The sequence below is a fragment of the Venturia canescens genome, chromosome 7 (assembly GCF_019457755.1).
Source record: "Venturia canescens isolate UGA chromosome 7, ASM1945775v1, whole genome shotgun sequence".
Lineage (NCBI taxonomy): Eukaryota > Metazoa > Arthropoda > Insecta > Hymenoptera > Ichneumonidae > Venturia > Venturia canescens.
Window position 1 is genome coordinate 7,527,993 of NC_057427.1, and position 27,501 is coordinate 7,555,493.

The window sequence follows — 27,501 nt, forward strand, 5'->3', positions numbered from 1 at the left end:
AACCCAAGTTCGTTCTCGAAAAAAAGACCAGCGGAAATATAACTTTGTGATAATGAATCGCGATTATGATTTTCTGCGATACGGTGAAGTGATAACAAAAGTTAAAGGTGAAACGATAAATTCCAAACATGGGAGGACGAAAAAACATTGGAAGAAAAGTGTGTTGAAAATATGTGGAAAGTTCTTTATGATCAGAACCATGGAGCAGGATAAGAGAATCGTAGAGGCAGAGGGAAAGCGAAAGGATCGTGGAGGAAGACGGAGAGGGAGAGAGAGGATCGTCAAGGAAAACGGAGATCGCAAGGATCGCGGGAGAAAAAGGTAGGAAGAAGATCGAGGCCCGTTCCTGTAACCGTGAGTAACTATACACCAACGATTTTTTTTTGAATACGAGTGCGCGAAATATGAAAAATAATTTTCATGTTACAAATGTAGACATTCTGCCGATTGAATGATCAAAACACGTGAACGTCAGGATGACGTTTGGATATTTCATGGAAGTATTGTTTTCAAATAATGAACCGTTAGATATAATATTTTCATATTATTTATTTTCATGATACAGTCGTTACGATTTATAGATTTACGAATAGAATGTTTTGCAGAGTTTATATATGGTGGTAGTTGTGCAAATTTTCGTTGAAATGTTTCTGGTAAAGATGCAAATGTGTCTTTAGTCTTTACTCGACTGTCAACAAAGTTGAGAATCTCTGTCGTCGTATCTTTTTTCTTCAAGTGCTCATGCAGCACTTCAATATTTGAATTAGCGAGTGATCAGCGCTAATACAACCCGACGCTCTATCTGTATACTATATATTCATTAATACTTATAACGAATGATAAAACAGAAAAATATTTTCTATTAGTATCATGCCTCTCTATGAATCTTCGTGTTCAAGCCCAGTGATGCCAATGCAAAATTTCAATGGGGAATATGCACGGTGGGTAATATGCGCCATACCCAAACTTGACAGCTCGCTTGAATTCGCTAGAATCCAAATACGCCGCGTTGCGTTGAAGCACCGAATCAAAATCAAACATTTCAATCATGTGCATCATGCGCTATGCGAACTAGATTCTTGAATTTTGTAATCTTATTATTTAGTATGTTGGCATGCTAACGGCCTGAAGCAATAAACAAATAGTTAACTTTAATTAATTATTGATCATTCAAAAATATTGAGTCATTACGAGTGAAAAATTCGTGGGCACAAAAAAAATGACAGCGAGATCATTTTGGAGTTTACTACTCCGAAGTATTTATAACGCGAATCGCAATTTGGGTTGAACCTCAAACTTATAGAGAAAATATATGTGGAATTTTTTTCGTGCGGAAAGAATATCGGAGTGTACCAAGTGTAAATTCCTACAAGCGATAAATAATTGTTGTGTTAAAGGTTAGAGTAAAATCCGATTCAGAACTTTTCGATAAATTCCTACTCGAATGTAAGTAAACAAATCGATAAGTTTTATCTTGCATCTATTTTTGTTTCTGTTATGTATTCCCGTGAAAAAAACTTGTTCGCACTCTGAATGATCTGTCTAGATGTCAAAAAGCAGTTCGTCAAGTACTTCGTCCTTCGATTCGGACGAGGAAGTCGATCTACGAGATTTAAAACCGATAAAAGGTTATTTATCAAATCGTAGGGAATTGGCTCGTCAATTGTTTAAGTCTGTCAAGAGTGACAAAATTCGTATGATGCTGCCACAAATTTTGAAGGTAAAATATTCATCAGAAAAAGTTTGAATTGCATGAGGTTTTTTCAATATTTACATTGATATTTTCGTACATTTGACACCTCGATTTCATTCAGTATTAATATATCAGAAGTTTGTTGACACAGTTATATAGAAAAATATAGAAAAAGCTGTAAAAATTTAAATGATTGTTCACAGAATGCTAATTTAAGCGATTTGGAGGAATGGTGTGCAGGTGAATTGTGCGGAATGTCAGAAGCTCGAATACTGTGTATTCTAAAAGGTCAAACGATGTTGAATTCTTCAGAAACAAGTGAGACTGATGATTCAGGTACAGCTTTTGAAACTTTCTTACAATTTTCCAAAAAAGAAGGTCTAGAGAACTATTTTTGAAATGTTCTAATGTGAATGCATGCAGGACCCTCGCTGGAAATAATTTCTGACACCGAAGAGTGGCTAACGGACACTGAAGTGACGATAAAAAAAGAGCCTTCTTCGTCAAATGTCATTAAATCGAAGAAGTCAAAACCAACAAAGTCAAAGAGTAAAATCCATGGGCAGAAGAAAAATGAGCCGGAGAAAACTAAAGGAAAGGTGAAACCGAAGGGAAATATGGTAACACCCGTCGACTTGGATGTCAAAGTGAAGAAAGAGAAGGAAAAAGAAAATCGAACAGGTGCGAATAAGGAAGGTGAAAGTTTGTTGGATCTTCTGGAGTTAGAGATGAGAGCAAGAGCAATAAGGGCATTGATCAGAAAAGAGGAGGACATAATACCTTCCGACGGGACAGAAAAACGCATGGAAATGGCAACAACAGCACTAAGAAACACAGTGAATTCAGCGGTGAGCGCTAGTCTCACAAACGACAAAAATTTGAATGACAAATTCAATCTTGAGGAGAAAATGGACGACAATAAGAATAAAAAGCCGGTTGAAGAAGGATTGGGCAAAGATGCGGAGACTGCAGAGGACGAAGATGTTGTTTTCGTTGTAGTGAAACCCACGCCAACGATCGAGCTGTTATCAAGCGAGGGTGAAGATGACAAAACTGAAAAATCTGAAGAGAAGAAAAATGAAAAGCCTGAAAAATCTGAGGAGAAAAAGAAAGAAGATAAAAAGAAAGATGAGAATTGTCAAGAAGCCACAAAAATCAATCGACGACCAGCAAAGAATGAAACTATCTCAGAAATCGTTCATGAAAACTCGACGAACGAAAGAATCGTCACTATCGATAAGTCTACGGATGGATCGAACAGTCTCAAAATTGTTGTTACAAAAAGACTTTCCGAATCGTCGAATAGTCCGACTCTCGGTAAGAGCAGAGGGAAAAAAATATGCATTGAAAAGAGTGAAAAGAGCAATACGAAAACGAGTGAGACGGAAAAAGATAAAAAAGCGGAGAACTCTTTAGAATCCGTTGAATCTCAACCAGTTGGCAAAACAATATTCAAAAAAATTCGTAGAAAACAAAATTTGAGAACGAAACATAAAACAGTCGAAGATTCGAGTACTGAAAAACATTCAAAAGAAGAATCGTCTGGAAATCCTCCCGTTGTTGGGAGCGAGGTAGTTCCTGATGAAAAGAATAAGAAAAAAGACGAAAAACTGATGGAAATTTCAATAGAAACGAGAATCAAGAAAGAACTCCCAGAAAATGAGGCGACAGAAAAACCGAGGGATAAAAGAGGGGAAAAGAGATTAAGGCACGTTTCAGTAGACGATAGATTGGACGATTTTGAAGAAATAATTGATCTCGACGATTATCCCGACGACATGGAAGAAATGGAAAACAACGAAGACGTGGCAAACATGACGAATGAAAATTCTGAAAAAATATCACCGCCCGGACGTAAAACTGCACGAATAGTCGAGGACACGATTATTTCGACTAATGAAAAAAACTCTGAATCGGCAGAAACGTGGGCTAGTCGTTACTATCAAACGGACGACGTTCAAAACGTCATTAAAGAGTCGAAAATTCAATCGGAAATAAGGAAAAGATTGAGGGAGCGTCAAAGACTTTCCAAAGTCAATATTTCACCGAAACTCATTTCGCCTAGCGATGTGGGGAGCCTCGGAACAGAAAAATCCGAGGAAAAAATCGAATCAAAACCAACTGGATCGGTCCAAGAATATTTAGCCTTGAAAAATTCAGTTTCTGGCATAAATTCAGAAGAAGTTGAAACTAACGATCTTGAAGAAAGCGAAAAGAGGAGATCGGAGAAAATTTCTAACCTCAAAATCAATGGGACCGATTCAACGACGAAGGATATGACGGAAAATAATATCACTGATGATAAAGTCCATGAGCCATCGATTCTCCCTAATTCTGCCACGACGGTTTGATCATTCATCAAAAGTTAGTCCATATTTTAACATATTACACAAAAATCCTACCCACAATTCAATTTTTTAACTCTTATTATATTTGAATCTTTTGTACATTTGATTTCATAAATATAATACAAACGTTGTTGAATACAATCAATCCTCAATGGGTGTTTGTGCCACTTTTGAAACTCTCTTCCGATAAAAAATATTTTTCAAAAAAGCTTACTTATGTATCGACAACGATTCAAACAACATTTATTTTTTTGTTCAATTCTAATTCCAGGCTCTGAATTTCTCGCAGTTAAAACTCGATAACTTTGATTGTACGAGTGCATGGATTTTGGTCTCAAGTGCAACTTTAATGTTTTTGTGCCATCTCGATGTGATCCAGTTCGAGAAGGTGGAAGCGAGCCACTCAAGCGAACGTCCGAGACCTGTTATGTTAATGTGAATATCTCCAAATCGAGTTACTTTGATGTGGTCTAGCGTCGCGACACATGGCTTCTGATCGTAATTAGCGGACACTTGGATCGCCAGTGCAACACCGCCCACGAATCCAGTAACGCTGCCCTTCGCTCGTAATCCGTATTGCACCTGGAATATCAATCGTTGAATCAGAGTGGAGTTTAAAAGAAGAGTAATGACTGTCAAAAAATTAGGGACTCGTGTGAAAAATATTTTTCACACCAACTTCAATTCATGAAATTTCAATAAATTGACAGTCTTGAAAGAAGAATTTTGAGTTGAAAATTCATGGAGCAGCTAAGGTCATGGTCCAGGTAAGAGGATCGATTTGATCAAATTGTTCTTTCAAATCTTATTTCGATATAATTTTGAAGAAATAATTTTCACCTCAAAATGTTTGTACTCGATTTCAACTCTATCGAGGCCAACCTCGCAGGCGGCGGTCAGTTTCCATCCTTTGTGAGAAACTACCGCGTCGGACCTTCTTTTTAAAGTCGTAATATCTCTGGAAACATGGAAAGGATTTACTGGCTCAATGAAACGAAAAGCAAATAAAAACGGAAAGTTCATTCCACCGAAATAATAAATAATGGTTTGTTTGCACCGGATTCTTTCACATTTAGAATCCTAGATTCTCGCCTTTCATTCAGTTGCCTCCGAATCTGACACTGGGACAATCGTCCGTTCAATCATTCCAATCCGTCAAATCATTTTTTCAGCATATTAAGTTTTCCTCGTAGCCGATATTCGGATCGTTTCGAGAACAATCATTTTTTGAGTTTATCAATCACAAAGAGAATAGTAAACAATAAAGCTGCGTTTGATAAATACCCTACTCGTCAAACGTTTCCGGACAAAATTGAAAAAGTCTCTGATCCATTTTTTATGGGATTTTGCCAGAAGATAAGCTAATTTAATAAGTTTATGAAATTTTGTCTCCGTGCTTCCACTCACCTGAAAGTGCCATTCCGCAGACTTATGTGGCCTGTAGTTTTGAAGTAACCGCTACCAAGGGTGAAGGATTGAGCCATTTCTGGCAAGTCAATACCTCCTGTGCCACTGGTTTCTTTAACTTTCTCGATTACTCGAGCAAGACCCATGTCCATCATCATGTTGAGTGTTTTCTAAAATGGTAAAAAATTTTCGTGCTCTTATTTTTAAGGTCTCGAGAAAAATGAGCGGCTCTGAAGAAATTTTCGTTCCAAAGAAGCCAGAGTCTTTTCTGAGATGGCTATTTCGTGGTTTTGCGGACTCCGTCAGAAATTCATCGTTCACCTGAAGCTCCAAGGAAGCGCATTCTTCCTGAGTGCTGTTTTGATTGGGCGATTTATGCTTCCTCGTCTCGTTCCCCGAAGTTTTCGTCTCGCTTTTCAAATATTTTGAACGAATCATCGAACACAGTGCGTCCTGTGCGCAAGACTTGGCCAAAAGTATTATTTCGTTCGCGATGAATGGATGAACCATTGACCTACGATTAACCGACAGCGAAATGAAACCTTTTCAAAAATATCTCGTTTTTTTCGTTCTCATAAAAAACTCTTTTCTTTTGACAGACCTTCTACGATTAGGGGACAATAAATCGATGGCACACCAGGCGGTCTCCGCTCCTTCGGGTGTCTGTCGATACGAAAATTTTCAAAAATCAAATATCGCCAACGGGAAACATTTTCCTTTCATCACGAAGCTCCCAACCAGATTTAATCACATGCAGAATGATGATGAAGGAAAACATTTCCAGCTCGTAATGCAAAGTCATTTCGAGCAACGGGCACTCTAATTAAATCGTGTTGCATTCGTACCAAAATTGATCCGTCCGCTCCACCAATCAATCTTTCATAAAAAAGCTCCGAAAATTCGTTCGGTCCCGTCGAAACATTATTACGCCAGTAGTGCATTTCCAACTCCCCTGAAGAATACAATTCCACTTTATTTTCGTTCCAAATAATTCAATTAATCAGTTTCCATTCCATGGATATCGTGGAATAACTGCTACGAATTAAAAAACTGAATACGGAGAGACCGAAAGCTGGAAAATTACCACGAATCGGAGCGCGCGGAGCACGAGCTCTTATTATCGTGATTATTTTTGGCGAAATCCTCACTTTCGTGAAAATGAATTAAAAACGCTCGTCACACGAGAAAATTCGATTTCATTCCCACGGATATTTATACTTTGTTATCTTTCACCGAATCTAATATTCTTTCTATTACAATACTGGAACAGATTAATCAAAAAGTCTGCAGAAAATTTTGATTGGTTCCGATGACTTGGTTGATTTGTCCAAAAAATAGTCACGATTTAGGCCAACTCGATATTTCATATTCGAAAAAGAAAAAGTTTTCGAGCCACCATTTTTCAGGCAACTGAATTCTAATGAAGTTTTGAAAAAGTATTTTTTTCTCAGTGCGTAACACGGCGCTGCATTTTTTACAGTTTCGGACATTGCTTTGAATGGAAATCGCGAAATTGTTGGATAAAACAGACCTTTAAACGCCACTTGTACTTCATCGCCTCGAATCTGGATGGAATTCAATCCCGGAGTGGTGTCGAAGTTCACCCCATTTGTTTCCGTCTTTAAGCATAAATGGATTTTCGAAATGGTCGCTTTCGCGTCGTACGACAGATCCACGGTGAAGCTTTTCGGTACGTCACAGACTGCGATATAAGAAAAAATAGCATCGTTCAGTTTTTAGTCGAAAGTACCGAAAATTTGCTCGATTGAGGGCCCACATTTAGCCAGTGCTCGAAAAAATCGTTATTTCGAAAACACTTTCGAAATCTTGATTTGAGAAAGCGCTTTCTCAAGAAATATTGTTTCTCTTAGAGAAAACGACGACTGAAGCTTTTCGATCAGTTTCGAACTCGCTTTTGGCGCGACTTTGCAAACGAACGTGAATTTCATTCCAAAGACGCCATTGAAAAACCTTTTTTTTCTCTGCTCCGACACTTTGGTGAGCCCTTAATTACAATCCTTCTTACCAATATCGCTTGCGACTGGGAATGGCAAAGCTGCGAGAAGAACGCTGCCAATCAGCGCCGACACGAGCAGCATTGTTTCTTGGAATATGAAAAATTGAAAAATACGAGGATCCCCTAGGATGGCTGCGGAAAGATGAGCATTCGTTTTATTCACATTTCAAAAGCGAACAAAAATTCCGTGAAAAATCGCGTCGGTTCATGCGGGAAATTGAAAAAAAAAAAAAAAAACAAAAAAACAAAAAAAAACGGAATCTCAGGTTACACGCGTTTCGCTAACGACTCGACCCGAAAAATTCGATCGCTGCATTGTACTCGATGAAAATAAAAAAATAAAAAAAATAAAAAAAAAAAAAACAGGAAGGAAACAACGACGATCCATTGACACGAAAAGTATCATGGATAATCGGAGAAATTACACGGACGAATAAAATACGAAGATCAGCTCGTTTGAATATAGAAAGACGAATAAACGCGAGTTATTCTCCGCAGGAACGGCGACGAGCTTGGTATTTATCGAACCGTTATCTTGCGATTCGTTTAACACAGCAACTGATTAATGCGTCGCCCAGAGCGTGCGCTCGTAATTCCACTCGACCGGAAGTTTCGTTCCTCTTGTTCCCTTTTTACAACACATTTGTATACGTGTAAACGCGAAATGACAATATCAGAAATGGATTTCGAGCGAGCCACCCCTTTCAGGCGAAACTTTAGTTCACTACTTTATTTTAAATTTCCATTGGATTTTAGGCCCGACGAAAGTGCACATTTTGTCAATTTGTGATTTACTCACTCTAATTATCGCCACTGACTCAACCAGCGTGCGGTACGGTTTATCTACGGAGCAACTACTTCCGGTTTGACGCGTTCTCTTTCAACGCATACACGCAAACGACACAACGAATAAATCTCGAATGACGATACTCTCGAATTGAGTGCTTCGAATACGAGAAATCGATGAGAACTCGCTAGTCGAGCGAGTGTCTCGGACGAGCTTTTGAAAAAGCTTTTTATATACGATGAATCCAATGAGGCACGTCACCGTTCGGCTAATCTTTGGCCTATTTTATTATTCTCAGTATCCCCTACAGAGCAGTGCGAAATTCATCACTTGTCTCAACATTCAATCGAATTAGTTTTCGAATAAATTTTCTTCTCATCCCGGAGATAACGAAATTAAAAAAGTGTGTCAATGCCAAAGAGAGGCGAAACGAACGACTGACGATCCGCGAGTGAATTCCGATCAAATTTGACCAGGTGAAGCTTATCATTTATTTTATCGATTCTTAGAGCCTCTTACGAAATTTTGGTACTCCGGCGAGGCTGTTTACGTTGAAGCTCGGAAAATTCGAAGCGTTTCTTTCCAATAGTTTACTGCCTCACCGCACTTGAGTGGTCTCAGCTTCAGTTACTTAACGTTGCGGGGAGTTACGACGATTTAAAATTGTAACAGTCGTAGACGAAGGATCGCAAATATTCGAGATAAGGCCCACTTATCTCGAAAGAAAACGTAAAATCTGTCACTTCAGCTTGCCGACTCGGCGTTTAGCTCGTAGAGGAATGTAGGCAATTCTGAGCACATTGAGGTTCGAGAGCTCGCTCATTTATTGAATATTTTTCGATGTATCGTTCGGGACAGAAAATGTTTTCGATGTATTTTTCACACGATGATTCTCCCCCTTAAAATGAGGTCGCGAGAATCGCATTTCCAAGCGGGATATTTCAGGTCACGCTTATTTGTTTCGCACTAACAGAAATTTCGGTCATCGCTAAATAAACGAGTTTGATTGGGAGGAAATTTCACGTGATTCGGATGGTCGGGGGGCCGCCGAATCGCGCGAGTCAGTGCACCCGGCATAATTAGAATCGGCCAATGTAATCATTACGAGGCAAAGTAAACAGGGGGCGCGCGTTCGATGCTTAATCAGATGCTCGGCCGTTCGAATAATTTTGTTTCTCCGAACGGGTTATTGAACTCTTGGGCTTGGATCGACCGCGAGAGGAATCGGTGGCAATCACAAAAGGGTGGACCCTCGTAAAAGCGCCGGGGCGGTCTGAGATTCAAGAGTTTAATCGATGCCTCTAAAAATTGAATGTCGCTCTGTACCCTTCGCAGTCGAACTCCGGCAAGCGTGCAGCGATCATCTTGGCCGTTTCGATCTTAACCATCCGCTTGATTCTTCCTCTCGTTGTCTGGATGTAAGAATTGACAGCTGAGTTGATGGTCGAGCTCAACATCCCCATATTCGTAACTTGGGCCTGTATCGGGCCCATTTGTATAACGTCCAAATTCTCGAGGGCTAAGGCACACGGTTTTTTGGAATAATCGGCCGAGATCGTGCCTGCGAATGTCAGAGGTCTCAAATTCACTGCCATCTTGCCATTCCTGCGGGCGTATCCATAAATAACCTGGAACGTGCGATCACTTAAAATTATGAGAACCACGAACGTTCGTTCGCGAATTATTGCTTTGGGGATTCGATGAAATTTTGGTAACTATGCAAAAGTCGGGCTCCACCTACGAGCGGGCTAAATTTTTGTCTTTACGTTCTTCGTGAATAAGAGACTTGAGAACAAGCAATGTTACGTTGGCGCATGACCTTCTTTTTGGAGAAAATAACATTTTTTCCGACATTTTTTTACCACGACTGATTTTAGGGAGGGGCGAAGTAAAAATGTTGTTTTTGAATCTGAAAAAAGAAAACGGAATTTCATAAATTTCGAATTTACACGAATTTTGGTTGTCATCGCGACCTTAAAACACATGTTCCAATGGCACAGTGCAGTCCTGAATTCATAAAAAATTATTTGGAGCATTTTTGCATAATTACAGAAATTTTTAATCGAATCGAGAGTTGGAATAATCTCGACGTTTTCTGCAAAAATCGTAATCCGGAATTGTCGTACTCCGCCAGCGAATTTCGAGAATGGATTTTTCGAGATCGTCGAAACGAACGGCGATGACTCTTCGTGATTTTATTTCATCCGATCTAATGAGTGAATCTGATCGTTCGCTTACTGTACAATGCTCGTATTGAACCGTGGCTACTGCGGGGCTCATTGCGCAAGTGAGTATTACTTTTCGACCTTCCTGACGGAGCGTTGCCTCCGATTTCCTCCGGATGGTCGTCAGGTCACTGCGCGAACGCGTGGAACGTAAATGTTTTATTCGTTCAACGAATGAATCGAGCTCTGAGGATCGAATTTGACTGATTTCTCGCGATTATTCACCTGAATAGTCCACTTCCGGCGTGGAATTCGCCGCTTACAGCAAACATGCCGGATCCGCTGGTGTAGAAGGTCGAGAAATTGGGCACCCGGACTTTGCCACCGTTCGTCGTTTCCTTTATCTTGTCGATGAAGTTTTGGATCATGCTGTCGACCATATAATTGATCTGAAATGGCAAAGATCGTTTGAGCGAGTGCTGCTGCCGAAAAGCATTTGCTTCTCAGCAGCTCCTTTTTCACCTGCATCCCACCAACTCGGTCCGATCCTTTCGCAATTTTAAGTGACTTCCCGTGGAGTCTCGGCATTCCCGAACCCGCAGCCTCACCGCACAAACACGCTCTCGCACTCCTTCCCCTCGTCCGATCAGCTCTCGAACAACCCTCACGTTCTGAGCAGCAATCGGCCAAGATCGTAAAAATGCAAACGAGGCCTAGCACTAAAAGGGCTTTTTGTGGATTCACCATTTTATTCCGATTTCGCTGGATCCGCTGATGCGAGAGAGCGACGAAGCAACCGTTGCTTTATCTTCCGACGATCTTCGAGGGCGACAAATTTAAGTGGCACGACCGCAATTCCAAAATCGTCGAACGATACAAATTTTCGTGAATTTGGAATAATTAAATGATCGACAAATCTCAATGATTCGATCAACAATCCATTCGAGATGACGAATTCCAGTGGAATGAAGTCTCGAGTTTCAGTCTCGATTACGAAGCCCAACGCATTTTCAAGTTCGAGTCGTATATTTCCGGTCAACCGATTCGATTATCGCGCTCCGCGCCATAAATCAGACGCGCTTCGGACTTCTGAAAAAGTTAGCAACATTCGTAGAGTTGAAAATATTCAATAACGGAGGCGATCCAAGTGCATTTTTCCACAGCTGCAAAGGCCCCCCGAGCCACGAAGATTCTCCATGAAAAAATGTTCGTCGACAGTTTTTCATCTTCCCGTGGCGAAGGACGCGTGTGTGCGCACAGCGGTGGTCACACGCACACGCTCGTGCGCGGCTGTAGTGATAAGAAGCCGCTGCCGCTTTCGTCTCGTTCGCGCGCCAGTCACGATCGGCACTTGTACGTTATTATTTTTCTTTGCCTTTTGACGTAACGCGCGTACCTCGCGTAAGAAGTCTGGGCATATCCTGAACGCGTGCTGGATTCGTGTGTGTGAGCGCGCGCGCGCGCGCGCGCGTCTTTCCATGGGAGAGTGCATTACGTATTGCTGGAACGGGTCTCGCGGGAGCTGCGTGTATCTTATTTGCTCGATTTTCCCTCATTTCTTAACAATTCCTCAGCATCTCGGGCCCGTTTTGTGCTAGTCTTATTCGAGTTGGCAAAAGGCACTTTCGGTTTCTCGCTACATCGATAAAGTCTCGGTGGATGTTCCGTTCGTGACACATTTGTGTGCCGAGACGAGCGCGCGCGCGGGGCCATACGCTCGCACACGCAAATACGTCGCGTACCTACGCGTGGGGGTATTGGAGCGCTGCCGGATTTTAGAGCTCGACGTGCACGGAAATGGCTTCGGGGTGTGGCGAAATGTTCGTCGAGACAGTTCGATCGCTAACTCCCGAGAGTACCCCGGCACACACCACTTCCAACTGCCACCCTCTATTTACAATTGCCTCCCGAGCGTTGCCCCTGCGAAGACGCGTTCGACTCCCTTTCTCTCTCCGGCGGCCTCCTATTTTCCTGGTTTTTCACTCGACGATAAACAAACGATGAAGTAACGCGAGACGGAGCGGTCTATCGTCGTTTCATATGCGTCCTTTGAGTCTGGCGAAATAGCTCGTTGTGCAGCGTTCACGGGCAGCGGGACCGAGCGTATGCAGACCCGGGAGAAAAGAGCGTGAGTTTACTCTTTTTACGGGGTTTGTGTAAGCGCGCGTCTCAAGATTCGCAATAATAAACCGTGGTCAATAAATATATAATCAACTTTGAGTTTAATTGAGAATTGGAAAATTCTATCCGCTCCAGCTCTTACGAGACTCAATTCTGAATTCTAATTGGCCAGTCAAACGAGGAATGTCTCTCCGGGTGTTTACGAGCCTCTTAAGACTCCTGTGTGTGTGTGTGTGTGTGTGTGTGTGTCACCCATTCGCTCGCGATTATTACCGACTTAAGGAGCAGCCTCCGGGAGCAGGAGACACATTTCCAGAAGAAACTCGAGAAAGTGTTTTCCGGCAAATGCGATCGCTCGTTCCCTGCTCCTCTCGTCCGCGCCTCCGTCCTCTTTCTCGGCTTCATTTTTCTCGAGATTTCTCCGGAAAGCGAGCATCGTCACAGAGGCGACCGGCCAAACATCCGATCTTCGCGGTGGACCCGACGCCCGCGGAAGCATGAGCGTCGAAAGATTATCTCCGGGACGGTTTTTTATTTTTTCTTGAGGACGCTGACAAATCTCTCATTTTGTAGTGAGAAAAAAACGTTGGACGGCGAGAGAGCTTCGATGTCGTTTTATTTCTGTACACGCAATATTTCACTCGTTGCCTCGATAAACTCTGACTCGCGACTGTGACGAGAGAATTTTCATTGCGAATAAGGAGGACTCGTGCTCCGGAGATGCGAGATGATAAAAGTACATATATATCTTCTTTATTTTGGTTGTACAAAGTAAATATATACATAACATAAAAACAAAGAAATTATCACGTTGAATGGAGAGTGGCTTGAATTCTCGGAGCGCCTTAATATCCTGGTGCCGAAAGAGTGTTTGGGACGTGAGATATTCGTTTGAGAAAGAAAAATTTCTCGACTTTAGTGTCAGAGGGATGAGAAATGCGCTTATTTTTCCGGCGTTATTCCGGACAGGTTTTTTATTTTTTGCTCCTCGCTGATCGGTGATTCGAAGTTTGGAGTAAAAATGTCCACGGTAGAAACGGTTCTTCCGTTGGGCTCTGGAGTGACGAGCGCGGTCTCAGTGGTGACCGAATCCACCGAAGCCACCGAAGTCGTGTCCTCCGAAACCGCCGAAATCATGGCCTCCCAGAGACTCGTGGTGCTCGTGGTGTTTGACGATGACGGGGTAGGGCTCTTTGACGACGACGGGGACCTTGACGGGGTAGGGCACCGGCTTGTGGACGGTGTAAGGGACTTTGACGGGGACTTTGACCTCGAAGGGGACCTTGACGGGCACTTTGACGGGCACCTTGACGGGGTAAGGCACGGGCTTTTCGACGGGGTAGGGAACGTGTTTTTCGACGGTTACGGGGTAGGGCTGGGGCACGGGAACGGGGTAGGGACGGTCGACGAGGACCTTGACGGGTACTTTGACCGGGTAGGGAACGTGCTTTTCGACGTGTACGGGGTACGGAGCGGGCACGGGAACGTGTTTCGTGATGGTCGTGGCCTTGATGTGCTCGTGGGTGACGTGCTCGTGACCGCCGAAATCATGGCCACCGCCCAAGTGCAATTCGCCGAAATCACCGCCGCCGAAACCTCCGTGATCGCCGAAACTGTGCTCGAGACCGCGCTTCGATTTGTCCGTCTGATCTTTCGAGCTCGAGGCTGACTTCGCCTCGGTCTTTGACTCCTCCGATGCGAGAGCGAGGGCCAGGAGGCCGCACAGGATGACAACCTGTTGGTCGTGACAAGCAATTATTCACCAGGAGGATCGCGATGCTACGAAAATTTTGTGAGAAATCATCAGCGCCCCCGGGAACTCCCACGCCAGTATTTCTTTCATCGAAATTCCTTAAAAATAGTAAAACAACCGCACCGAGAATCTCTTAGGAGTTTTGCTCACCTTCAGCTTGGCAGCGCTGTCCATGTTGGGAGTCAGTGTGTACACTGGATTCTCCGCGGGCAACCCTCGCTTTTATATACTAGTAGAGAGAAGGTGGTAGGCGAGAGTGTCGGTTCGCGGGCGAGAGCGAGCGAGGAAATAGCGACGGTGTATACGCAGCGGGCCAACCGAGGCGTGCCCGTAGAAATTGTAGCGCGCGCGCCCCCCACGTTGCCGCTGCTAAGGAAGCTAAAATTTCTCGTCGATGTGTGTGCATGTGCATATGCTCTCGTCGTGGCCCGACGACGCGCCTGTGTATCTCGAAGTATAAAGAAAGGAAGCGTAGCTGATGGCGACGGCGCGACGATGGGCGAGCGAGTTTTCAATGCACCCAAAATACCGAGCTCCTCGGAAAAATATTTTACCTATCACCGACCAGATCGCCTTTGTCTTTTCTTTACTCGCTCATGCGAATCTTCTCGTACGCCAACCCTCCTTCCACTTCCTCGTACTCCATTTTATCCCTTAGCTTTCCACGGCCAAATACACTCGCGTTTGCACATGTACTCGATTACTGTGTGCGGACGCGAATTTGCCACAGCGTATCATGCCGCGAAAGGCTCTCATGCGCTCCTTTATCCGGTACGCGTTTCTCTTCTCTCCCGCTATTATTTTTGATTTAACGCCAGATTCCGTTGGCGTCGCTTCTGTCCCCGGCGATCTCACGACTCGCTGAAACGAAATCGCCTAGACGACACTGTCGCACCAACGGCACACGCCCCACGGATCTTTTGCAATCTTCCCCCCATTACTCGTCCTCTATTATGTGAAGAAACGTTTCTCTTCTTTCTCTCTCTCTCTCTCTCTCTCTCCCGTTCTTTTTTCATCCTCCGTTCCTCCTCCTCTTGCGCTCCTTTTTCTCGTCCTTTTCCCCGCTTGACTTTACCGAACACTCGCCGGGTGACTTTCTTTACGGGCGTTCCGTCCCATCGGCATTAAATAACACGACTTTATTCACTTTTTCAATTCATTAACAGGCTTTGTTTCACACGAGATTTGCACCTTTTTCACACGAACCACCGGATATTTCCCGATACGGCTATACATGCAGCGGCCGACACCCCACCAATGTGTGTCTCCGCGCGCACTCGTAAAACCCGTTTAATTATCATTCTCATTCGTAAACTTGATGACGTGGCGTATTTACACTGGTTCGTGTCATATTTTTGTCATGTGCAAACTGGGCTATGATTTTTATGCTTTTTCCTAGCGGTGGAATAAAAAAAAAATACACACATTTTCATCGCCCTCTCACGTTTACGGCATTATTTACGTATATCGACGCAATTGCCGGATGTTTCCAAAGGATCTCCCGCGAGTTAAACGCTCGAGCACGTTGCAACACTATTATGAGGCAGAAACTTTGCTGCTTGCTGGTCAAACGAGTGCGCTCGATCAATAGATTTGCGAAATCATCAACCGATCGATGCTGGTTTTCATTATGCCACATTTTTATTGGAATTTCTCTCTCTCATTTCGCAGTTTCAAATATTCTTCACGACGTAGATTTTTTCGAAATTGATTCTTCCGCTGTTGCAGCTCTCTGCTTACTTGGCCAAAAAATCCTTCGTAAACGAACTGTCGTACACTTTAAGTTGGAACGAATGGTCCTGCTTTAGAAAGTCAAAAAATCGATTGTTTTCAAGGATATTTTGAGAGTACAAAAGCATTTATCTAATGTGAAAATACTCAATTGTATACATGCGGTTTAATTATTCTCTGCAATAAAAATTCCAATTTCTTTCCATTTTGATTTATTTTTCTTCCATACGAACCTACAAAAACGCGAAAAAATTGCGAAATTCTATATTCAGCACGTTGAAGTGATATTCTTCATCTTTAGAAGCGATTTTTTTTCAAACACCGTAAAAATATAGAATTCCGCAATTTTTTCGGGTTTTTATAGGTTTATATGGAAAGAAAGCATATGAAAATGGAAAAAATATTTGAAATTTTCATTCCAGACAATAATTACGATCTCCACATTGTATACAACTGAGAAATTTCGTCAATCAGACTTGGCGCATGTACAAATTAGTATTTCTCACATTCAAACAATGTTTTGTACTCTTGAAATATCCTCGAAACTATACCGAAAAGTTCGCTATCCTTGTTATTTCCGCGCGTCTATCCAAAAACATTCCCGCGAAGAATCGATTTTTTTGACTTTTTAAAGCAAGACTCCCTTAAGAGATTGTAATTGCGTATGAAAAATTGCACTAAAATTGACAGTTTCTCTCCATCGTTTTTCATATTCATCTGGGTTCGGAGCCTCGCTCCATTCAACGAGTGGACAAAACTGAATTCAAAAACACTATAAAAACGTAGCAATCAATTATTTCAGCGTTCGATGATTCCTCGTTTCCGCGTGTGCTGAATATATTTCTTCACTTTTCCTGTCCATTTTCATCACGAATTCAATGTAATTTCGTCTACCCTTCGCGGATGACGCGCGCGCGCGCGCAAGTGTTGTTTGCATTATTTGCAAATAATAAAACGCGATAATAGCGCAAAGAGAAAAGCCCGTGGACGTCAGAGGTCGAGTTGGATGCTGGGCGAAGATGGCTCGCTCCGCGAGCCTAAACTGCTGTAACGCTAGGGACGAAAAGCTCTCGCGAGGGAGAATAAAAGGAGAAGAGCGGAACTATATCGAAAACGACTTGACAAACACCTTGAGCGTGAGGCGGAGGATCCATCCATACATTTATTCATGAAGTTGCTCGGGGACACGAGATCGTTGCTGAGCAGGGGTCTCTCTTTGACGGAAAGCCTTTCCCCTATTGCATAACGAGGTCGAGAGTGTAGAAGCCTCGTCGCGTGTCTGATCGCCTCGTCCTCGGCCTCGTCGCGTCCCGTAGTTAGGGTTCGAAGTGCGATATCGCGTCCTGTATACATTGTTGCTCGAAGCATAAAAATGGCGAATCTCGAGGGCAATATCTCGGGGTTGTTGTTAAGACTGGGTGAAAAACGAGGAGGTTTTGTTGCGGAGAATAAAAAGGCGGTTTTTTCGAGGAGCCGTGCAGCGAGCGCGCGGTGCCCCAGACACATTCCATTTGAATAAGGCTCGCAAATTTAGTATCCTTTCAATTCTGTATCGACGATGCCTAATTTACGTGTTCGCCAAAAAACAAAACAATAAATAAATCCAATTATTTGACTTTCTCGTTTCATTTGCCACTTTTCTGGCCAATTCCCTGCGCCGCGCATTTACCTTCGAAACATCGAGCCTGCAGAGAGAAAAATGATAAAAAGCCTCCGACTTTTTCCACGCGCATACGTCGAAGGGGAATTTCGCATGAATCGAGTCGATCTGCGGGCGCGGGGAAGAAAAAGTTTAAAAATTTGCAGTGCGCGCGCGAGTGCCCGTCGGCCTCGGAACTCCGACTTGATTCGGCGTCAAAGTTATGCGAAATATTATTTATCGAATGCTTCCGCATGCAACGACGTGAACGTTGAATTTTCCAACTATAAACAGCCAGATAATCGATCGTATACGCGATTACGAAAGAGTAACGAGACTCAATCCCCGCGTGTGCTTCTTGGAAAGTACTGCACTTCAGAGGGGAGCGCAGCGCATTCGGGAGATAAAATATAATAATAACAACGTTACGCTCGTGGCTAATCACTCTGTGTAAATAGAGACTTCCTCTCTTGATCCTGCCACGAGGATAACACTTTTCGATGGCTTCGCGTACTCGTCGATCAACGCACGTATACCTTTTGTACATATTTTACGGCTATTTTTATGGCGGACTCTGCTCGTGTCATTGCCTGTGGACAATGTACCGAATTTACGAGTTGTTTGCATGTCCCTCTGTGTGGAAGAGGGAGAGAGAGGGAGAGAGAGAGAAAAAAGTGAAGAGAACGGGAGAGCTACTGGAGCGTGGAGTCCACGTTTTACCTTGACACACCGGAATCACGTTGAATATGCATTAATTAGTCGCTCGGTCAAGCCCGCCTGTCGTCCATTTTCGATAAGAACAAAAAATCACGAGAGTCATTCTATCATGTGAGATATAAACGCGCCCGAGAAATATATCCCTTCTGAAACGCCTGTCGGTCTCATAATATTCGATCGAATACGAACTTTATCGCATCTGCGTCATTATTGCGGCAACGCGTTTATTCCGAGTTTATTAAGGGCTTTCCTTTTCTACGCAGCACGAAGAAAAGCGTTACTTTTGTGTCGGTGTCATGCGAAATCCGATAATTTCCGTTGCCATCCCATATCACGCCATAACGCAACGCTCCTTCCCTCCCCCCCCCCCCCCCCCCCGTTTAATTATAATTAAGTAAGCAGTGAGCATGATGCCGGGAATCGGTCAATTACGATGCACATGCCGGCTCCCGTTTTAATTCTATGTGCGCCATCGCACTAATCTCGCAGAGGTGGAGAAAGTTTCGCGGCTCGTGTGCAACGTGTGCGTGTCTAACACGACGTGTGTATTCGCATCGAAACCGCAGTTTCGCGCACTGCACCCGATCGCACCGGGTTCCATGGTTTTATTTCGTTAAGGGCGTTTTTGCCCATTGCTTTTGTCGCATTTACGAATGAAAATGAAAAAGCCTCCCCCCGCCGCTCTTGACGTCACTATATCAGGCAAATCTCAGGAGCCCGGAAATTGCCACGAATTCGTGTTAATTTTCATTGAAATCGTCATGGAACGGGCACGTTCGAATGGCCATTTATAAACTCGCAAAACGAATCGATAAATTAGCGTAGGTTACAGGAGCGTGGGACTGCACGGTCGCACGAATGCGAACTTCTTTGTGCGAACCTCCCAGTCCGCACGGTACCATCGTCGAATCTATTTTTTCTTCAATCTCCCTCTTCCACGCCAGCGCGGATTATATACACTCGAGATATATAATAAGCAAAAGTTTTTCCGGTGGTGTTAGGAGTGGGCCCGGTTGTACTCGCTCGGTGTCCCAGGGAAAGTACACCAGCGGTATATATATTCGAGTGATTGGCGTGGCTGAGATTCAGTATACACATTAATACCTGGACAAGGAGCATGGGCACCATGCAGGTGAGCCTCTCCTTCTCGTACTTGCGACCCCTCGCTCTCTCAAACCACTTTAGTTTTTTCTCGAAATTTCAACTTTTTCCCACTGATAAATGATAACTCGACGGAGAATCTTGAAAAAAAAAAAAAAAAATCAAAATACGAAAACGACTCGAGCTCAAAACGACGATTGAACTAATATTGATCAGCTAAAAATTTGAATTACCTTCCATTGACAAACGGAGATCGAACTATCGACAAATCTCAATTTACCTGCGTACCTGGGAAAAGGGGCACAGAAAATCACGCGAGACCGGAAAAATAGAATTTCGATCGCCGATAAAAAATATATATATATGCGTAAGACCCTCGGGTCAGCGGGTCGAGAAATAACGTCTCGGTTATTACGTTGCGTCACGTAAGGATTGCATTAGACTCGCAATTGCACAAACGAGCCTTACATATTCATCTATTCACACAGAAATTATGTACACAAGATAGAAAAAGAGAGAGAATGGAAGCGTCGGGGAAAGTTTGAACGCGCGCGCGCGCCCGCCCGCCCGTCTAATGTCCAGTCTGCCAGCCTCGCGGCTCGCAGCTCGCTCGTTCGTCCGTTCCGTGTTCTCGCGCCCGCCACCGCTGCACGGCAAGTTCCTCGCGCGCGAGATACTTCGACGTTACGATTGTAGTCTCGGTGCATGCCGCCTCGCACCGTGCGAGCAGCGGGAGTCTCGATAGACGCACGATTACGTGAGCCCGGGAAAGTGCCGTAAAGTGCACCTGCATCCACTCACCTACTTACCTCATCTCTATTATATTACGCGAGATCCCTGTTATATACATACATCCCGTGGATTTCTATGGGGATTTATAGAAGTGCTTGAACGCGTTACGCGTTTCCCCGCAACGTTGCCTAATGCACATAACGACCTTTCGTAACTCATCGTCACTCTTCTTAATGCGTTTAACTTCATTGTTTTTTTTTTGCCTTTTTTCCTTCGTTTTCTTTACAGTCGGCCAGAAATTATTCGCTTCCGACATTCTTACGATGAATTTTTATATTGTTTGAAAGTTACATTGAAACTTTGTCAGGATGCGCAGTCCAACTGAAATTTCCGGGTTCGGTATATCGGCTGCCAAGAAAGTTCGCGACCGCGAGGATTGTATCGAATCAATGATCACGGGGAATCGGGAATCTCCCGAAAGCAGCTATATGATCGAAAAAACAATGCGGCTTCGTCGAATATTCTTATCGAGCGTGAGGCTCAATTTTTCGGTCGATTTTTAACGGGCGGGTTTGAAAATGTCCTGACGAGTAGCAAACACGAATTTTACGGTCTCCGTAAAATTTCGTTACCATCCGGGCCTTTGAATCCGCTTTTTTGTTTGAATAGCGACGAATTTTGGAATAATGTTCCATCGATCCGAGCAAACTTTCTGAGAGTCTTGGTTGCTTTGAACCCGCCACGCACTGTGCGCGGACTTTCCGAACTCGATAATGGGGGGGGGGGGGGGGGGGGGGGGGCGGATTGGTTTTCGAAGGTAAATGAATTTCTAGGGCGTCAGGTTGAGAAAGCGCCTTCGGGTTAGGATGGGATTCAAGATTGAACGTTGGCACAAAACCCGATGAAATCGTGAAAAAAAGAAACAGAAATAACGAAATGTCGAAGGGAATGGGCGGCCTCGAATGCTCAAAGTGCTGGTTCAGACTAGAGGAGAAATGCGTTGAAAAAAAACTTGGTAACATTTCAGTACGTTATTTTCCTGGGCCTGCTGACGAGTTCGGCGGTGTTCTGCGAAGAGGCAGCAACAAAGCAGGCGGAAGATGCTGGCAAGGACACGAAGACGAAGCGAGGTTTGGAGCTCGGAGATTTCGGCGGGTTTGAGCACGGCGGTGGATTCGATGGGATCGGCCTCGGAGGAGGCGGTGGTGGCGACCACGGAAAAATTTCAGCGATCACGATCCACCGCGAAGTCAAAGTTCCGGTGCCAGCTCCGTACACCGTGGAGAAGAAGATCCCGGTGCCTTACCCGGTGCACGTTAAAGTACCAGTAGATCATCCCGTGCCCGTCCATGTACCGGCGCCGTACCCTGTCCACGTTGAGAAGCACGTGCCTTATCCGGTGGAAAAGCCCGTGCCTTACCCGGTCAAGGTGCCCGTAAAAGTCCCGTACAAAGTCCCCTACCCGGTTGAAGTACCGGTCAAGGTGCCAGTTCCGGTTCACAAGGAAGTCCCGTACCCTGTCAAAGTTCCCTACTACGTAAAGGAGTCTTACCCGGTCTACGTTCACGCGAAACACGGTCACGAGGATGGCGGTTACGCGAGCGGTTTCGGCTACGGTGGCGGCCACGAGCACTTTGACTTTGGACATCACTGAGTCCGGCGAGCCGCGGTCACCAGGCTCCGAATCGACGCCCTACATTCCCCCCTCGTCCCTCCTGCATGCGACCCGTCAAAACCACGATCCCCCGAATTCGCTTCGCCACGTTTTTTATTCTCTCCATTTTCCTCTGCCAGCCTCCCCGCCCTCTCTTCATCCGTTTAATCTCTCGTCAGGTTCAACATCCGATTGACAAATGTAAATAAAATGGCTCTGTACGGCGTGCGTGTACATGTAAATGCTCGAAAGCCAGACACGTTCAACCACACGATGATCAAATAAATTATTGATTGATACGCGAGATTTGGCCTCGATCCTTTATTTTCCAATCTCCTCCTCCCTTTTTATCCTCTCGCTCTATCAACGCGGTGCACACATTTCAATAGACGGCGCGCCTCGCGCTCCGGATAGCCGCGTTATTCCTCTGGTTTACGGTAGTACCTTCCAAATGGAGCGGGATGTCGATGCACGAGCATCATTACGATGCTACTGAATGAAATTAATGCCGCGAGCGCACGCAAACTCCTCGCTAATTACGCGAATAAGCCGCGAACTACGGCGAGCTCTGCGCTCTCGCTAATGGTTGCAAGATTTACGCTCCCGGCGACCGCCCTCGCATCAACCACAGCCGATTCGATGCTGCGTTGTCTTCTCCGATTTCGCCTCGTTATTCCGGAAACTCAAAATTTCGCTTGAAATCCGAGAACGTCGAATAATTCGATTCGGACCTGAGCCAAAACGACTTTTTCGATTTCTACGAAATCGAATCAGCCGTAGAGTCAGGCAGGTTCAACCTCTCAAATCCCCGGCCATACGAGCGCTCAAATTGGACATTTTTTTTTAAATCGCTTCTAAGAATGCCGTTGAATCAGCCCCCGTTACAAATTTCCTTCCAAACGTACGACCCACTTATTCGAGCACATTTTCTCCGACGTTTGATTTGCAGCGACGAGCTGCTCGACGATCGCGCCCACCGAATACACGTAACGCGAGAGGCGTGATATCCTCCGATGTAAAAGCCAGTTCGGTTCGGTGCGCGATGACGTCACGGTTCCGCGTGCACCGTGATTAGAGGAGCGAAGGGCGTTTTCCCCGGATCCCCGATAATATTATATGTGCGATTTGAACGGTGAAAGTTTGCAATTCCTCGGAGCCGGCCGGCGAGAGGAGCAGATCACAAAAGTTGTATCCAGCGTAATGTAATAGGACACTAAGGTTCGGACACACACACACACACACTCGCACACTGACTCCTCGAGATCTCTGTTCCGCATTCGTCACAAATGTTTAAGCATATAACTGTACATATTTAAGCTACTTGCTTCTCATGCGTGTATTCGCAATTCATACGCTTCTGGTTTCTTAGCGCATGGGATAAAGGACAGGAGCTACGTAGAAATTTCGTTGAATACTTTCGGTTCGATCACTCTGGTCCACTTAACTTGGCATCGACTATCGAGTGAACGATTCTTTCCCGCCTGCTCCTGCTTCCCCGGCGCGGTGGAGGTGGGGCCTGCGCGTATTTTATTGTCGATGCATAAAACCTCGAGAAGCGGAGGCTCCTGCGCTGCTCTTCGAACTTTCTAACAAACGATTTCCGGCCAAGTCCCATCCAATAATCCCCCCTCGGCTCATTTAACATGTAAATATGTACGTGGAAGGATTATTGCACGTTGTTTTATTATTTTCGCTGCTCTCTAGCCTGGGCAGAGTTTTTAGGGGATACTTTGCTGACTCCGTTATGCGCCGTTTGTTTTATTCTATCGCGGACGTGATCGCGTGATTACGAGAGGCTTCGCGGCGCGCAAGGCGCATTAACGATTAAACAAACTGCCATTATTTTCAAGCGGTTGCGAAATCCGCTCGGTAGAATACACAGGATGAAAGAGCGCCGGGATTTTCACTCGGACCGGCACTGATTGCGTGAAATTTGAAATTTTCTTCGCTCATATCCGATCGATAAATAAACTTGCACGCGGAAGAGCGGGCTTGTTGGAACTACTCGGTGATGCCGCGCACCGCGGTGACGCAACGCGAGAGCTCCGGGATGACGAGTCCAGAATCTCGGAAATCCGACAGTCTCGTTCAGAGCGCAGCTCCTTCATCCGGGAGAGAATTAAGGACCCGACGAATCTGACGATTTCAGGGTGAAACACGCGAGCAAGAATATGTTTGAACGGTGCGCACGGCGAACTCTTCGCAAGATCGATAACCCCCGGTGTCTCGCGGCACCAATGATTCACGATTTAGCCAGAAAAACGCAGCCAGCGAGGTCGAGAAGGAGAAACGAGAGAGAGAGAGAGAAAGCACGAGAAAGAAATACGCAAGCCATTGAAGCGATCGGATATTTGAAATTTTTGCACACATACCTTTTGGACACCGAAAAGCTTTCAGGAACGTTTCGAATAATACATGTGCGAAGCAAAAGTACACGAGGAACGGGGAGATGCAGCCAATCTTTTTTGTATCAAAAGAAGAAGGAGGCAGCATTTAACAATATCTCTATAGAGATTTCACTCGATGTTCACGCAACACAGGCCCTTAATGTGCCAACGCTACGGTACCATCCAACCATTCTGTTAGCCAGCCATCGCTACAATGCTGTCTTCGCATATTCTTCCCTTTTTCTTACTCTTCTTTTATATTATTTCGTATAACAGCCAGGGACAGAGAGAGAGAGAGAGTCTTATCACGTACGTTGGACGACTTTGTATCTCAATCGATTCAGCAAAGTTTTCGAATCGAAGGGCTCGAACGATGACAAATTTTCACGAGCATTTTTTTGGCTACACATTTTTTGGACGACAAACAGGCACGAGCCTTTGCTCCGACGTTGAATTTCATATTTATTTGAGGAGAACAAAAATGACACGAGAATTTACGAAGTGCTCGAGCGATTATTGGCCACGCTCTACAGCAGCGTGGCACGGTTTAACAAACTCGAATAAACAAGAGGATCCCCATTCTTCTCGCTGTGCCACATTCAATAGACCCCGGCCCACACGATAATGCTGACGTATATTGTGGCTATGCGTCATAATAGAAAAAAAAGTTACACCAAAACTACCAGAGTTGCCTGCACATTCCGAAGAGTAGCGAGCTCAAGAGCCTGATTTATTCCTCATTAAGATAATCCACACTCGGGAATAATCGAGCCTGAAACTCAATGTGGCGCCAGCACGTGCAACAGCGTCCCTCGCCCTCCTGCTTCTCGCTTCTTCTTCTTCTTCTTCTTGCTCTCTCATTTAATGGACCGATAATTCAGAATACTATACTTTTATCGCACCTCCTTGGAATACAAAAAATATTCCAGCTCCTTTGCCCACTCCAGCGATTACCCGGGCTGAAGAAACAAATGGAAGGGTGAAACAGCCATGATTATTATGCAGCACACTAATTTTATCATTTATTTCAATATTTGTTCACTTCGATCGTTATTTCAAACGAGTTTACAAATTTTCCAGAATTCATAAATTTCTCGTGCCAATTTTTAATGATTCAAACATTCATTCAAGCGCGGCCTTATACGTCAATTTAATCGCGCGCGCATCCTTATTTCGATGTGATTTTCAAGTAAATATTTGAATTCCAAGGGCGCGGGTGCCGAGCGTAGCGAGGGATCCCCCGAGCAAATTTGAGGTGCTTGAAAAGAAAAACGAAGGTACTGCCAGGGCGCTGAATGGCACGCGGCGGGGAGAGGAGCGAGGGCCGAGGCAGCCGGCGCGATAGCTTTTCGCAGGACGAGCAGGGCCGAGCCCATCGATCGCTGCGACGAAAATTCTTTTGGCAAATTGCATTGAGGCCTCGTGGAAAATTCGAGTCAATTTGTATTTGATTTTTTGATATTTTCAACTGAAAAATTTTCAACTTTCGAATCACTATCCATAGTAACAATCGCCGCAAAGAATCGCAGTTAATGAAAAGCGTTTGATGCAGTAATGGTATTTGGAAGTCTGCTAAGTAATCTCCAGACGTTCTCGTCACGGAGGTTTCTCCTTTGAAGCGTTCTCGATTAACTCGAAGAGGAGCAGACGACGTGTTTAATAACATATCGAAAGGTGTAACGGAGGGCGCATCGATCGCGAGACCCTTTTCCATCTTCCCACAGAGAGCTACTCTCTCGTGGCTTTTCGGCTCAATCAACTAATTAGTCTGTCATTAGAGGTTTTCGTAATAAGAAACAGGTAGGTATGGGGGAGTCGCATCTTTGAGGTTTCCTGTCAGAAGATTTTCCTGTATTCCCACGACCCTCGTTATATCGATCACGATCCATTTCACTCGAGTTGTTAGGCCAGTCGTTATTCTCGGAAAATTCACTTGAAGATCGATTTCACATCGAGAAATCACATATCGTAAGAGATTCCGAACTGGGAACACTCGTTGAATTCCATCAACATTTTTTAGCAAATGATCTGGTTGGATGATGAGAATTTTTTCCTCATCGCAGGTTTGTTAAAAACTCGCATACTCGAAATCAAAAATGATTTTTTTCAACATGTCCCTGACTGTGCGTAAGCCGCAAGGGATGAACGCGATGAAAAAATTCATTAGAATTTATCGCCCAAGGGTCTTCAGCGGATTCTCTCTTTTTCTCATTTTTTCATTGAGATATCCTCTTGGCTCTTTGGCCTCTTTGCGGATCACATATTAGATTTACGGCATACGCGAAGCTTGGATGTGGGACAACTGTGTAAAAGGATTTAATATCGAGTCTTTTGGCGTCTACTGGGATTAGTCACGCTCGAGAAAAGTCGCTTTCGCACGCGCACTTGCTTTATTTCATAGTGAAATATTTCATTGCACTACCGACGTATCATTTCGAGCGCAATGCGCGAATGAAGCTTAATTAATAACCGTGGAATACGCCCCGTTGACGTAAGACCACCCGACGATATGTGAAAAAACTTTGGCCTCTTCTAACCCCGTGTACATTTGCACACAGCGACTAAATCGTCCCTCGTGGTACTTTATTCCTCTTTTTGACTTCCCGAACGTCCAATCTTTTACGTTTACTCACCACCAAACATTCTCCACTCTTTTCTCAATGGTTCATCTATCTTCGGACTCCTGACAGCTGCTCGATCCAACTGCGATCTTCTCTTTCTCCATCCTCCCAGGTATCGATCAATTATCACTCAATTTCGTAACTGGCACGTCCCTGCGGAGGATAACAAACATTTTAAAGCCATCGTAACAGTGTTTCCCAGCAAGACCTTCACAGGAACAGCCAATTTTATGGGATCAGAATTTCATTACTTAGTGATTCGACAATATAGTGGAAATAATAAATCATCCCTGAATCGTTGTCAACATTGTGCGTCTAGAAATAATAAGTTTGAAAATTTTTCTAAAGTTGGTGGCTGATCGTTGGTGGAAAAAGTGGTCGAGTAGACGATTTTTTTATTGTTTTTTTTTTCGCCGGTTCTTTCCACCCATCGTTCGTCATTTCCACACATTCGTAAACTCTTCCAGTCGAAGATTTTTCGGCAAGGTTTAAGGTAGATCGTATTTCATGGGTGTCTAAATTGGCTCGATTTTTTCTTCCTAATTAAATGTGTATTGCCACTCTAAATTAATATCAGAGTTGTTGATTCAAAATTTGAAATGAACTTTTTCAACTTATTTTTTGACGA

At 44.3% G+C, this 27,501-nt stretch overlaps 4 protein-coding genes across 4 annotated transcripts; 2 read left to right on the forward strand and 2 right to left on the reverse strand.

Annotated features, from left to right (window-relative positions):
• Positions 1-1,060: 1,060 nt before the first annotated feature.
• Positions 1,061-5,081, forward strand: LOC122413383 (caldesmon). The gene is made up of 5 exons (XM_043423689.1): positions 1,061-1,446; positions 1,547-1,720; positions 1,897-2,029; positions 2,117-4,057; positions 4,313-5,081. Exons 2-4 carry the CDS (start codon positions 1,547-1,549, stop codon positions 4,042-4,044), a joined length of 2,235 nt encoding a protein of 744 aa, XP_043279624.1. The 5' UTR covers positions 1,061-1,446; the 3' UTR covers positions 4,045-4,057; positions 4,313-5,081.
• LOC122413170 (uncharacterized) lies at positions 4,303-26,920 on the reverse strand. Its single transcript, XM_043423340.1, has 9 exons — positions 26,886-26,920; positions 7,475-7,597; positions 6,980-7,150; positions 6,294-6,400; positions 6,050-6,111; positions 5,770-5,962; positions 5,449-5,618; positions 4,882-4,999; positions 4,303-4,623 (listed from the first exon to the last, which is right to left on the reverse strand). The coding sequence occupies exons 1-9, from the start codon at positions 26,893-26,895 to the stop codon at positions 4,303-4,305; spliced, it is 1,275 nt and encodes a 424-aa protein (XP_043279275.1). The 5' UTR covers positions 26,896-26,920.
• On the reverse strand, positions 13,276-14,534 carry LOC122413384 (non-classical arabinogalactan protein 31-like). Its single transcript, XM_043423690.1, has 2 exons — positions 14,442-14,534; positions 13,276-14,273 (listed from the first exon to the last, which is right to left on the reverse strand). Exons 1-2 carry the CDS (start codon positions 14,463-14,465, stop codon positions 13,614-13,616), a joined length of 684 nt encoding a protein of 227 aa, XP_043279625.1. The 5' UTR covers positions 14,466-14,534; the 3' UTR covers positions 13,276-13,613.
• Positions 19,380-22,169, forward strand: LOC122413385 (keratinocyte proline-rich protein-like). Its single transcript, XM_043423691.1, has 2 exons — positions 19,380-19,510; positions 21,239-22,169. Exons 1-2 carry the CDS (start codon positions 19,496-19,498, stop codon positions 21,863-21,865), a joined length of 642 nt encoding a protein of 213 aa, XP_043279626.1. The 5' UTR covers positions 19,380-19,495; the 3' UTR covers positions 21,866-22,169.
• Positions 26,921-27,501: the final 581 nt, after the last annotated feature.

Excerpts from the sequence above, each read along its gene's own strand:
- LOC122413170 (XM_043423340.1), bottom strand. Across the intron at positions 5,000-5,448 it reads CTGCGGAATGGCACTTTCAG|AGATATTACGACTTTAAAAA; the intron begins GTGAGTGGAAGC and ends CCATGTTTCCAG. Across the intron at positions 4,624-4,881 it reads TCGAGTACAAACATTTTGAG|GTGCAATACGGATTACGAGC; the intron begins GTGAAAATTATT and ends TTGATATTCCAG.
- LOC122413384 (XM_043423690.1), bottom strand. The coding sequence starts at position 14,465 with ATGGACAGCGCTGCCAAGCTGAAG. Across the intron at positions 14,274-14,441 it reads ACAGCGCTGCCAAGCTGAAG|GTTGTCATCCTGTGCGGCCT; the intron begins GTGAGCAAAACT and ends CACGACCAACAG.
- LOC122413383 (XM_043423689.1), top strand. The coding sequence starts at position 1,547 with ATGTCAAAAAGCAGTTCGTCAAGTACTTCGTCCTTCGATTCGGACGAG. Across the intron at positions 1,721-1,896 it reads TGCTGCCACAAATTTTGAAG|AATGCTAATTTAAGCGATTT; the intron begins GTAAAATATTCA and ends GATTGTTCACAG. Across the intron at positions 2,030-2,116 it reads AAGTGAGACTGATGATTCAG|GACCCTCGCTGGAAATAATT; the intron begins GTACAGCTTTTG and ends GAATGCATGCAG.